Source organism: Trichechus manatus, unplaced genomic scaffold, assembly GCF_000243295.1.
Source record: "Trichechus manatus latirostris isolate Lorelei unplaced genomic scaffold, TriManLat1.0 scaffold00001, whole genome shotgun sequence".
NCBI classification, from domain to species: domain Eukaryota; kingdom Metazoa; phylum Chordata; class Mammalia; order Sirenia; family Trichechidae; genus Trichechus; species Trichechus manatus.
The window spans coordinates 33,604,421-33,618,536 of record NW_004443937.1 but is presented as its reverse complement, the minus strand read 5'-3'; the positions used below and the strand labels follow the sequence as shown (position 1 = coordinate 33,618,536).

The window sequence follows — 14,116 nt, the reverse complement described above, 5'->3', positions numbered from 1 at the left end:
AATAGGTTATGAAATAATCTAGGACATCTGTTTTCTGACTATAAGGTGATACATTACCTTGTATTTGGGGATGGTTTTCAGAAGTTCTTTCACTGGGACATCTGTGCCAACCACACCAAGAAGAATGCCTTTCGATCTCTGTTGATAATTAGCATTAAACAAAAATAACAGTAAGTTAACTTCGTAGAAGAAATAGAGCCTCATGAAAAGCCATAGGCCATAGATCACTGTCTGGTGCCTTCCCTAACCTTAGAGAGAGATTGAGTTTAACCCAGATTTCCAAGAAAGACCATCTTTTATATCCCAGCCCCCATCTAAAACATTATTACACAAAGATATTAGCTTCTCAGGCCAAATGTTAACTACTACAACACCCAACACACATTCATAAGGAAACATCCTAATAACTTCCCTCTTCTCTCTCTTGAAAATTAAAAATTGACATAAAGAGCATAAAAGTTTTAGTAGCTAAGGACTGTAATCATTAATTAGTTTCTCTTATGAAAGCTTTTTACGGGAAAGACTTAGCATGTTAACTGCATTCTCATATTACACTGCCATCTGGTGCCCAGGAGAGAGATCCAATAACCCTGAAATTTTCAGCAGCAAGTTGGAACCAAGGACTAAGGTGAAGGAATAGGCCTCCAGGGTCCTGGTTTCCAAGGCAGATAACCAATGTGAAGAGCTGAAACTATCTGTTGTCAGAAAGACCATCAGGAAGAAGATACAAATTGACATCTATTGTTTCCTTTCAGGCTTGTAGAGGGTTGAATAGTGTCCTCCAAAATTCACGTCTACGAGGAACCACAGAATATAACCTTATTTGGAAATAGGTCTTTGAAGGTGTAATTAGCCTAAGAGCTTGACATGAAATCATCCTGGATTTAGGGCAGGCCCTTAATCCAGTGACTGGTGTCCTTACAACAAGAGGAGAGAGACAAAGAGACACAGAGACAGAAGGCCATGTGAAGGCAGAGGCAGAGATTGGAGTGATGCTACCACAAGCCAAAGAATATCTGGGACCATCAGAAGTTAGAAGAGGTAAGGAAAGATTCTCCCCTACAGTCTTCAGAAGGAGGATCAGCCTGCCCCACCTTGGCCCCCAGAACTCTGACAACACAAATTTCTGTTCTTTGAAGCCACTGAGTTTGTGGTATTCTGTTACGGCAGCCCAGACCACTATCACAAGGCTGGTCACTATAAATCCAGGAGGTCCTCCCACCAGGGATTCTCTCTGGGGTTTGTCCTCTTAAATGGTTAAGTGGTCATTTAACACTTAAATTTTGGAAAGGTGCTGCATTCTCAAAATGATACCTGCATGAATTCCTCTCAACCATATTTGATTTTAGGAGCCCTGGTGGAGCAACGGCTAAGTGCTTGACTGCTAACCCAAAGGTCAGTGATTCAAACCCACCAGCCACTTCATGGGAGAAAAGACCTGGCAATCTGCTCCCACAAAGACAGCAGCCTAGAAAACCCTAGGGGGCAGTCCTAACTTGTTTTAGAGGGTCACTCTGTGTAGAAATTGACTAGATGGCACACAACAACAACAGCGTATTTGATTTAGTGAGTCTATCAGCAGGGAAGAACAATAAGAGAAAATCACAAACCGTCTATCCTTTAAAAACAAACAATAAAAAGCCACCAGAGTTTGAGTCAGAAGGGATCTGAGAAAACAACCCTTCTGGCATTGAGGACGGAGCGCGGCCACTATACTCACGGTTTCGTTCTGCTTACTAAACACAGGCATGGCCACTGTGGTCATCAGGACGAGGCCCTGATCATCCGCAAGCTGGGTGGAGACAGAAAAACTGGTTACCGAGAGCAATATGGATGTCGCTGGTGTGGAGGCCACCCCCCTTGAATGACACATCCTTCGCCGAGCAGGGGCTGTGGAGACAGGTAAGCGTCCACTCACGTCTTTAGCCCAGGAGGGAGCTCACTGGCCCTCTGCCACAGTTCGCAGATGAGGACCCCAACCTCCAGCTGGGAAAACAAGTTGCCACCAATAACCCCAGCTGCTCTGTTCACTGCTTTCATCTATTTTAGTTAAAATAGGGCCTTGTTTGATCTTAGTGATTCGTTTTATTTTATTACCACAGATTGATTTTACGCTTTTACTTCCCAGACATTTATGTTCATGCTAAGCAGTACAAGTGTTTCTTATTGAAAACCAAGGAACAGTTAGCATGAATGTAAGGAGTCTTGAGAGCTTCCCCTGCTGAAAACTATGGAAGCTAGAAGCATTTATTCGCCCCAAGGCAGCCGAGTCGAGGCCCTTTGGGAGGTCCAGAAATCTGAGTGCCAGTCACAAATGGAAACCAAACCAAACCAACAAAAACCAAAAAAAAAAAAAAAAAAAAAGGGAGGCAAAATAAAAAATAACTTCATCATCTGCCCTCTCAAGTCATTGCTAAGAAACCTAACATCTCTCCTGGAAGAATAACCCGTGTTATATGGCACACGATACACTGTGTACCCCTTCTGAATTACAAAAAGACATATTGAGATACATCATCACATTTGCTTTTCACACAATGTTGGGGACAGGCAGGGAATCCTTACTCTGTCCCAGTAAAAAATGGGGAAACAGAGTCCTGGAATGCAGTGGGCTTTGGTCCAAAACAAACCTGAGTCTGATTTGCAGCTTTGCATCTTTATGAACTGTATGACCTTAAGTTTCCATTTCCTCATACAAAATAACATCAACTATTCCCCAGCACCGTTGCTGTGCAGATGACGTGTGAAACTGCTCAGCACAGTGCCTGGTATATGGAAATGCTCTAGGATGCTAGTCTCCTTTCTCTGCCTTCAAGGTCACACGGCTAGTGAGTGAAACGAAACCCGTTGCTGTTGAGTTGATTTAGACTCATGGTAACCCTGCAGGACAGAGCAGAACTGCCCCATAGGATTTCCAAGAAGCAGCTGGTGGATTTGAACTGCTGTCCTCTTGGTTAGCAGTCAAGATCTTAACCACTGCACCACCAGGGCTCCAGCTAGTGAGTAGCAGAGTTCAAAGCCAGGTCTTGGAGTGTCAGTGAAGGCTTGGGGTGCTGCTAATAAGCACCAGAAGAGGCCTGTCAAGTCTGACGGGAGAAGGATACTTGCTGGTTTCACGGCCCATTCAAGCTTCAAGTGAAGCAGTCTGTGAACACTATCATCCACCATTTCAGTACAGAGTTTTTTCTGGTGTTTGGACACTCCTTCTCTGTAGCTTTAGCTCCATAAAATAATCATGAGTTGCTCCTTCAGTCGTCTTGGAAAGAGGCATTATGAAGAGAAAATCCAAAAATCTAAGCATTTGGAGCCCCTATAGACTGGCTGGCCTGTTGGGTAAAGGTCATTAAACTCGTCCCATCTTCCACCAGTCCTGCTCTTTCAAAAGATTCTTCAAGCTATAGAGTGTTGCTACTCACAGCATGGTACACAGGACAGCAGCAGCTGCAGCACCTGAGTGCTTGTTAGAAACGCATGATCCCAGGCCCCGCTCTAGACCCACTGAATCCAAATCTTTATTTTAATAATTATTATGTATATTAAACATCATCTGTCAGTTTGTTGTACCATAGTGGCTTGTGTGTTTCTATGATACTGGAAGCTACACCACCAGTATTTCAAACACCAGCAGGGTCACCCATGGTGGACAGGTTTTGGCAGAGCTTCCAGACTAAAAGTAGGAAGAAAGACTTGGTGATCTACTTCTAAAAATTAGCAAATTAAAACCCTATGGATCACAACAGAATATTATTATCCAATATAGCACAGGAAGATGAGCCCCCTAGGCTGAAAGACACTGGAAATACACAGTGGCGGCAACAATGGACTCGAGCACACTAGCGATCATAAAGATGGCACGGGACTGGGCAATGGTTCATTCTGTTGTACGTGGGGTCGCCATGAGTCAGAGCCAACTTGACATGCATATTAGAGTTCACGAGGTACTGCTATAGGGCAATCCTTCCCACCTCACCCCATCAATAATCATGGTAGCTAAAGAGAAGCTGGCAGGTACTGGAAACAACTCACAGCAGGGATGCAGAGTGCCATATTTTTATTAGTTTTACAACTATATTAAGATGAGTCTATATTCCCCCATGAGAAGCAAAACAAAGCGAGAATTTCATGGTCCCTCAAGGACTGGGAATTCATGGTAATCACAGGATTCCCGGGGGCAGTCTTTGTCATGATATTAATAACCAAACAATGTTAACTATGTGATGATGTTGACACTAATTGTTGCCAAGAACCAAGTCAACCAGTATATAACAGTTTATGGAAACGTGGTTCCAACATCTTGCTAAAAATACTTAAAGTATACTATGGCTGCCATCGGGGACACGCAAAGCCATTTTCAAGGGCAGAACCAACCCATGGTAAACATCTCTCTCAGAACTAAAAGTCTTCCCATATTATGACTCCTTGATTAATTGTCAGTCCTATAAAGAAACTGACTTGACCTCATCCATAACCCTGGGCAACTTCCACTTTGCAACTCAAATATAAACTTCAAGCAATGCCAAAATGTATCACGGATGAAATCAAAACATACCACTGACAATAATGAGAAATGAAGCTTTTTTTCTGCAACCAGTAAAAATCAGTTATAAATCACTGGCAATTGTCCTGGCACAAACACAAGACCATGGGATACTAACTTCCAAATATTTAGCCAGAATATAGTATCAGCTTCACTCGGGCTAATTCCACATGTAATCACTGCACCATTACTCAAAAACAAAAGTCTCATAATACAGTAAAACCTATGAAAGCTGGAATCTGTGTAAAGCGGAAACCTGCCAGAGAAGGAAAACTCAAATAATTTTCCCTAAGACGAATGACAGAAAAGTGGTAAGACGCACCCTCTCCAAGGCAGAAACCTTGTGAATGGAAAAACAAGGCAGTCCCGTTCAATTCCGGCTTTCACAGGTTTCAGGGTGTTGCATTTCTCATGAAACCACTCATTTGTAACCAGCCCCAGGTACAGTGAGCTACGCCTGGCCCCCATTCACACATGGTGCTATGATCTCAAATACTCTTCTCTGGTGTGTGTGTGGGGCGGCGGAGGTTCCGGCCCAACTTTGGACTAGATTGGCCAGAACCCTAACCTTTAGGCTTCCCATGTCTACCAGCACGTTAGTATAGCCATGAGGGCTGGCAGGAGCCCAGAAGGACCACTTGCACGACATTAAGACACTCTTCCGCACCCTGCACTGACCAGCGCCATCATTCCTGGTCTCCACAGGTCGGGGCCCTGCGGATTTTAAACATTTCATGGAGAAGGAACATCAGTTTGAAAGTTCATTTGCACTGTAAGCACTTCCTGATCAAAAGGCGTTCCATACGTTGCCACAGGAAATAGCAGTCAGTGGCAAGGTTTATATCCAGACCACCAAACAGAAGTTATGAAGCCAACCATGGCCAAGGATCCTCTATCCCCACGCACTAGGGGGTCCCCGCTTTTCTGCGGCCCCCCAACCTGTAGTGGCCGTTGTCGCTTATGATTCATACACGTGGCTTCCAAGAAAAACGCAGACGCAGAGTCCACATTCATTTGCCAAAGGGCAGGGATGGGAGAGGGGGCTCACACCATGGGTCCATCTGGGCAAACTCCCCTTAACTAAAGTCCAAGTGGGAATCCTAAAATGAACTGCCATTCAATTACCCTTGCCCAGGCTTTGAACAGGCCTCCAAATGGCATGCTTGTGGTGCTCCATTGTATAATAAGTGGATATTATTCCATATCCTTCATTTCCTATGCTCCATAATGGTGACTGTTCTGGTATCAAAGGAAATGATGAATAATAATACTGAACATCTGGTTTCTAAAACACAAACTTGCTCAACAGATTGACTGCTTCCTGTCAGCTCCCCAAGTTAATCATGCATGTGGGCTCATATGAACATGCATTTGGATCCATGTGCAAGCACACGCAGCAACGCCAGTCCTTGACTCCTAATGCCTGATTAGTTCCCCACTGATGACACCAGTCAGCGATGAGCACAGCCCGAGGATGCGGCCCCAGATGGGATAACACCACCATATTTGGGGTCTATGAATTCTGCTGCAGGTCTAGCTGTTTATTCTCTGATTCACTGATTCCTCATATGAGCAATCCCTGAGCGTTAGCTATGTGCCAAGTTCCATAGCATGTGCTAGGAAGACAACTAGGAATAAGACATGGGTCTCACCCTCAAGAAACCAGGTCCATTTGGGGAGGCACAAAAGCTAAAGTGGCAGAGGGAGAAGAGCCAGCTGGGGCCGGCACACTGGCTTTCACTAAGGGTGGGGAGAGGCTACCCTTTACAGGTCTAACTTAAACTAACATAGAAATTTCTATCATCTGTTTGTTTTCTGTCAGGATTTGTTAGTTTCAGAATGTTTTTCTGGAAGCCAGTTCAACAACATCAGGATCAAGCTCCCTGCTACAAATAGTTTCATTTCAGTCATCTTACGCTTAAAAACATTTATGTCAATGCATGGGTAACTTTTTGTTTGTTTCTTTAATAGCCTAGTACCTTTCCTTTTTCTGGAACTATCACCCCTTTTCTTAAAGGAATTACTCCTCATCTCACCTCCTCCAACCAGGAGGTTCTCTTGCAGGCGAGGCTAACCTCTCCTACCCTGAGCGTGTGGCTGGGCATCCCACTCAGCCTGGGCCAAACAGAGCATGTCACACCACCCTATAAGGCCACACTGATTGGTCCATTAATCAGCCACATGACTCAAGCGAGGCTATCTGGGATTTCTTTTCTTTCTATTTTTCTATCTGGAATTGATGGGAAAGATTATCTTACTCTCCTTTGTGGATGCTTTTAAAAATGTAAGTTAAGCCCGAAAGCCATGTTCCCTCACCACAGAGAACTGATCGAGAAAGTAAAGCCAGCCCACTGGGAGGAAGAGAGAGAAGTATGAATCGTGTACGTGTGTACGTGCACAAATTCACACATGCACACACAAAACAGTGGTGAGGGTACCAGTTCCTGGATGCCTTCATCCCTCAGAGCACCAACCATGTGTTTTCCCATGATTGGGTTACTTGAGTCATGAGTTTTCCATTTTTGCCCAAATAAGTTTTTCTTGTTTGCCCCAATGAGCATAAGCTGGATTTCTGAAGCTTATAAGAGCAGAGTCCTGACTCACACAGGTGACAATTCTGGTAAGTGATCCAGGTAACTCTAGATACTCACTGAGGTGATCCCAATGGCCACATACAATCCACACAGAGAAGGAACTTGTGAGGGCCAGAAGGGCCAAAGAGAAAGAGTCACAATATTCCCTCTCATGAGGGAGGAAATCTAGGTACCCACAAAGTACCCAGATAACGAATGGCAATGACCACTCTTTATGATGGTATAAGAAATATTTTCATTAGGATTTTCTGTCAAACCGTCATAATCAGTAGAAGTTCGACTGCTTTGAAAAAAATAGCCTAGGTGAGAAGTCACAGAACCACAGCTTGGGACTGTGCTAGGACTGAAATGCAAGAAGCTGTAGGGAGAGAGGCTGGAAGGGAGATAGGTTGCATGCATCCACTGGTGCCTCAGCAGGCCCCTTTGCACTGGGACCAGTCGTGGCTGTAGTGCTGCCTAGGTAACCTCCACCTCTGCAGGAAATCTGTCTTGCTTGCCTCCTTCCCATCTCCTTTCAAAGGAAGCCTGCCAGGGCTGGCAGTAGGACCCTCTGCTTCTTCTGCATTTGGAGACCCCTGGGAGGATGTGCCAAGCCCCAGGCAATGGAGGTGAGCTGGACGCCTGGCTCCAAGAGGGCATTAAAGGGAGTTAAGGCCAGCACACTTGGCAACCCACTCGAGGACTGCCAGGTGGTTTTCAGCAGACACCCCTGCCAGATCTGCTCAGCCCTGGAGGCTTGGGCTCAAAAGGAAGGTTGCGCACAAACGGGGAACTCAGCTCAGGAGGAGGACTGGCTCTAAGCCAAGAGCAAAGGCAAGTCATTAACTCTCCTCAAATATCATACTTCTATACTTTGCTCCTCTTAGGTTTGAATGTTTTTCTTTTCTTATTAAAGTTGATCAACATACTGACTTTGTTAATATAGTATACCGTATAAATGTAATACATATAATACACGAATATTTTATATAGTATTTGTGTACATAGTTTGTGAGTACACGGTTGTATTTGTACTATGTCTCCCCTTCAACACCTGCGAGGAACACCAACTTGCACTTGATGAAAAGACACTTCTACCATCTAGTGGCAGGAAGGATGAATTGCAGGCACAAGGCCCAGGGAGACACAAAGTTCTTTCAAGAGTAAATGTATTTAAATGGTAGACCAAAACCAAAAAACCTAATCCGTGGCAGTCGAGCCAATTCTGACTCACAGCAATCCTATAGGACAGACTAGAACTGCCCAATAGGGTTTCCAAGGAGTAGCTGGTAGATTCAAACTGTCGACTTTTTGGTTAGCAGTTGAGCTCTTAACCACTGCACCAGCAGAGCTCCAAACGGTAGAAAATATGACTTAATTATCTATCCAGCTGAAGCAAGGACAGGTTTTATCAACTATTAGATCTTCCAACAGCATTTGCTTTGACAGGAAAGGTATGGTACTAAGAGACGGGAACACAAAGCTACGTACATTCTTAAATACCAGACAAAACAAATTGAAATGAGAACCACTGTTACAATGTGCAGGACTTGACGATGTGCCGGGAGTATAGAGAAGGAGAGGTTCTTTCAAAGCCCCATTTTCCAGGGCAGTTGATCAGAAGAGAAGCCAACCCCCTGGAGCATCCTCTCCTATCGAGCTGTCTCTGGGTAGCAGGTGGTGAGGGGTAAGGGGAGGAGGGTGGGAAGAGAACAGCAGCCGTGTCCCTCCAGTTCTCACACTCCATGGTGAGGGCGGAGCAGGATGGCAGAAAGTCATCAGAACACCATGCACATTAGTTGGTAAGAGCACCAGGGAGAAGAGCAGGGAAGCAAAGGTCTGGAAAAGGGGCATGAGATGACTACATGGGTACGCGGAGTCCCTACACAGCACCAATTCCGGGACCTTTCCCTCCTGCTCTTTGACCAAGAGTCCTCTGTACACCTAGCCCTTTCAATGCCCATCTACTCACCACCCCCTCCCCAAAAAACACCACATCCCATCCCCTTCCATCATCACACCTCCTATCCCCCATACCGGACAGAAACATGAGGAAAAGAATCTAGCAGGAACCATATTCGATGCTGTACTTGTAATGAGTACATGCAGAAGGACATTTTCTCTGGAAACACGCCCCTAGTCGAAATATAGACACTCTTTAGAGGGAGAACAAAGGCAAGAACTCACTGAAACGACGCAACTAAATCTCACTGGTACATCCTATGCCTAAAATGCAAGCACAATATCAACACTGTCTACTTGGCTAATATTAACATGATCTAAGGCTGTGAATTTTACTTCCATATTCTTTAGAGTTCCACTGTTGTTACTGAGAATTATAAAACATGCTGACTGCTTCAGTAGGGGCCAGTTTTAAATGAGAGGCTTTACACACATATGTACATTTAAAAATTCATTTACTCACTAATCTAAGAAGACATTTTGAAAGGAGAAGGGAAAGAAAGACTAGCTTGTTTCAGTGACACAAACAAAAGACTCCTAAGTCACCACTGGTATTGTATTCTGTGTATCTTTCTTTGATTAACTTTAACAGTAATTCTCCTAGAATTTTTTCTGAGAATTTTTGTCCAAGTGCAGAACTGCAGGTAATCTCTGTTTAAATATTAAGGACTAAATCTTCATCTGCAACATGGATAAATCTCAAATAATAATCAGAAAATGAAGCAAGTTGCAGAAGGATACACATAGTATGAAACCATTTCTGTAAAAATTTGAACATACAAAACAATGCTGTATATTGGTTATAGGTACATGTACCTATTGACAAACCTATCCAACACAGACAGGTAGCATACAAACTTTTAGCTATCAGGTTCCCACTGAAAATCAACAGCACACTCAAAGTGCGTGATTTGAGGGGAGTTTAATAAAGGGGCTATTTACAAAGGTGTGGGCAGGCTGCAGGGTACCCCCGGGGGGCAGTGCAGTAGCTGGGTGCTAGTCACAATGGGGACCTGTTACGGTTCCTACACATCAGCAGGGGAGGGGAAGGAGTGATTGCTGGGCCCTGAGACAGAGCAGCTCTGTGTCTAGAGGCATCTGAAGAGAGCTGTCACCTCCCACTGAAGGACACAGTCAGCCCACCATGGCAACCCTGCTACTATTTGCAACGTTTCTTTTTATTAAAAAAAAAGAACAAAAACAAAAACTAAATTAATACAGTCAAATATTTATATTTCTCAAATCTGGGTGGTGGGTACGTAAGTGTATTTCTTGAAATTATTCCCCTCTTTACGTATCTTGAAATTTTTAATACTAACAACTTCCCCATAAATTCTCAACTACAGAAAGCACTTTATAAAATAAAATCACCCAATAGCATATGCTTGCAATGAAGATTAATGCCTAAAAATAAAAATAAACTTATTTTAAAAATCCCATTTGGTATAAAGATCAAAATAGTTCTTTAAACCATGGTAACACTTAGTAGTGAAAATATTTATCAGAATAAGGTTTCAATCTTCAGGGTTAAACATATCATATTTGATTTAATGATGTATCTACATTCAGTATTTTGGATTTTTATTTTTTTTAAATAACTTTAGACTTAGAAAAGGCAGGTATTTTCTGAACTGAAAAGCTGGTTCTTCCAGCGTAAGCAGTCTGAGTTATCCATCTTTTATGACATTACTCAGACGAACCGTTGCCTTTAAAAATCTAGGCAAATTAAGAACACCAACTATTGTTTAGATTACCATTATGCACTGGCATTTTTCAACATTTTTGCAAGATGTCTGAATCCTAAGTAATGTAAGGCTCTAACAAAGCAGCAGCGGAGAAAAAGAACTAAGAATAAAAATAACATTCGAGTAACATTCCCCCTTGCTTTTACACTTAAAAGTTGGTGAAGTGGATTCACGCAATCCTTGAGAGAGCTACGTACATTATATTTTGCTTTTAGTCGAGACAGTATTCCCTTTGTTACTGAATCATAGTTACTTGCCTCTGGGATTGGGGGATCCTGAACGCTTTTGAGATTTCACTGTATTTTAGTTGTGTAAATACGAAAGTAAACAGATTTCCCTCTTTGAACTTTAAACTGCATCTCATATGAACTAGAGAGTTGGGTTGGTTTGTTCTCTTTTTTTTTAGCAATCTGAAGAAAACTTTGTGAACGATAAATGCAAGATAACGTTGGAACATCTATATGAGAATATAAAACCAGCCTTCTAATAAAATTGTTATTATTGAGGGAAATTTTTATTTTGTTACTCTTTTTTAGTGTTTCTAGAATGTGTCAGTAAGAAGTGGCTATGTTTTATGAGTAAACACCTAGATAAAGGGCGGATACTGAACATATATTATCAATAAATCCACAGGCAAGACAATATTACAGATAACATTTCTGAAAACCGTCTTAGGAAACTGCTTTGTTTCTTGGGGTACAACATGCCTACTTTAAGAATACCCAATAATAATGACAATGAGAATTATTATGGGGCATTGGATTTTGTTCAGTATTTATGATGAGTTCTGACACATAACCGACCCCTCACTGTGGCCGAACACTCACATTTTCACATACGTGGCTGAGACACCTCCCAAATAGATGCCTGAAAACACAGCCAAATGTCGGAGCTTCGGGGCCCGGGGACAAAACCTTCCCTTTCTTTAAAGACCCCCTGAAACGCTGCTTCCTCCATAAAACCTTCCCTAACTAAGTGGAAATGGGAACCAGATGTTCTCAAACTTTACTACAAAGATAATCGTATTTACTCTACAACTGAAGATACCATCTAGGACCAAATTTGTGCGAATTGTTAATACAGCAGAGTCACCAAACATGGCGGCGGGAAGGGACGCCGGTAATGCTGTGGAGACTGTGAACTTCCAGGGCAGAAGCTGGGAATGATGCCTCTTTTTATCAATAGCATTTAGCATAGCGCCTAGTATATAAGAAGCATTCAGCAAATGGTCCTTGGATGAGTTTATTCCAACCAGCCCTTTATTTATTTTGTAAAGAAGGTCCAGACAGTAAAGAGACTCACAGAGAACTGGTATTAGAATTCGGACAAGACTCAAGGCTAGTGCTCTCTCTTGTATTTGCAGCCACTACTAGCTCATGGCTTCTTAGCATCTACGTGCATTGCACCTACATCAGTGTGGTTAGACTTAGACTCTAAGGAAGTTCTGAGAAGCTGGTGCCTACATGCTGCTGCTGATAGCAGAGAAGGTTTATGGTGTCCAGCTGATCTCACCATGGTAAAAGAAAAGAACTTTCTTTCTTTTTCAGCTGGCTTAGTTGAGCACTGTGACTTCCTTGGAAAGGAGCACAAAGAGGAGAAAAAGTATGAGCGACAGAAGGAAACAGACCTGAATTAACATCCCAGAGCAGATTACTCAAACTTGTTGAGTCATTTTCAATTTCCTTCTACCTACCCATCCACCCATCCTTCCATCCATCCATCCATCCATCCATCCATCATCCATCATCCATCAATCCATCCATCCATCCATCTTCCACTTATCCATTGCCAAATGCAGCTTACTATTGCCAAACACTGCTTCAAATGTTTTACATCTATATATCGTTAAATTTAACACTGAGATGGACCTTGTGGTGATTATGTTCATTTGACAGGTGCAGAAATTGGAGATAAAGCATCAGAGTACCTTGCTCCAGGTCACAGAAGACAGCAGGCAGGTATCTGAGCCTTGGCCTACCTGATACTAGAGTCCCTGTCCTGATAACTCTGCCCTCAGCTTCCTGTTTTTAGACACAAAGACAGATGTCAGTTTCACCTCAAGGAGCTTGGAGTGCACTGAAAGAGGCAACCAAACAAATCGTTCTTAAAACAGTAACAGTCCCAGAGTTTCCTGGGAGGAACAAGTAGAATTGTACATATAAAGTATCTAGCACAGTGCTGGCACATCAGACAGGTGCACTTAATCTCTTAAGGGCCATTCCATGTTAGAGGAGAGAACGTCAAAACCTTCTTAGAAATCTACCACCGCTCTACTAATTTTGAACTTTATCTCTCCATTCAAATTATATAAACAAAAGAGAAAAATCTTTCTCCTCTATCCCATGACAGAATGCTATGGCCTTAATAGCTGGAGTCCCTGGGTTGTATAAATGGTTAATGTGCTTGGCTGCTAACCTTAAGGTTGGAGGTTTGAGTCCACCCTGAGGCGCCCCAGAAGAAAGGCCTGGTGATCGACTACTCTAACACACATGGGTCACCATGCATCAGAATCAATTCAATGGCAACTGTTTTTTTAATACTTTAGAGAACAGTTTGGGGGATAACTATAGTTATAAGTATTAAAGGGGGTTGGGAAAGAAATTGTTGGGGAGAAATGAGATCAGGCAAGAAAGGACAGATACTTAAAAGGCATCCAGCCTCCAAATCATCTAATGTGTCCCAGGCCTGGACAAACACAGATGGGTCCTATCCAAGCACCCAGGGCTCATGATTCACCAAGTGGTTCAATTCTGTGAGTCATTTTTGGAAAAAGAAAATCCATACCATGGCATTAGTTCTCTGCCTGACATTTTTCTACCTCATGAAACTAAGCTGGGTTTTCCAAAACCCTTCTAGTTAATTTGGAGGGATAAACATTTAACTTTCTGTTTTTGAACTTCTTGGTAGCCTTGCTGTGTGGGATTGCACAACTGCTCCAGTTTACCCAGAGAGTCATTTCAGTTGAATACTTTGGCATGAGACGCCTGGCAGCTCATAAGGAGCCATCCCTCCGGTTCTCACGGAACTGGGCTACATATGGCTTTGTAATGACTATATATCCATTAATTGGGGGTTGGACCAGCAAATAACACGACTGGAAAAAGGAGCAGACCACTGACCTATGAGCAGACCAACAAATATGTGACTCTATTCAGTAAGGAAGACTAAAAAGGAGCCCTGGTGGTGCAGTGATTAAGTGCCCAGCTGCTAGCCAAAAGGTCAGCAGTTCGAATCCACCAGCCGTTCCACAGGAGAAAGATGTGGCAGTCTGCTTCCATAAAGATTTACAGCCATCGAAA

The 14,116-nt window shown here is 43.0% G+C and overlaps 1 protein-coding gene across 1 annotated transcript in view; it reads right to left on the bottom strand.

The window, feature by feature from the left end:
* CACNA2D3 (calcium voltage-gated channel auxiliary subunit alpha2delta 3) overlaps nucleotides 1-14,116 on the bottom strand; it is a 1,058,385-nt gene that overhangs the window by 260,292 nt on the left and 783,977 nt on the right. Inside the window, exons 15-16 of the mRNA XM_004368627.2 lie at nucleotides 1,721-1,792; nucleotides 58-138 (exon numbers count right to left, since the gene is read on the bottom strand). Coding sequence (XP_004368684.1) covers nucleotides 58-138; nucleotides 1,721-1,792 — 153 coding nt within the window. The remainder of the gene's footprint in view (nucleotides 1-57; nucleotides 139-1,720; nucleotides 1,793-14,116) is intronic.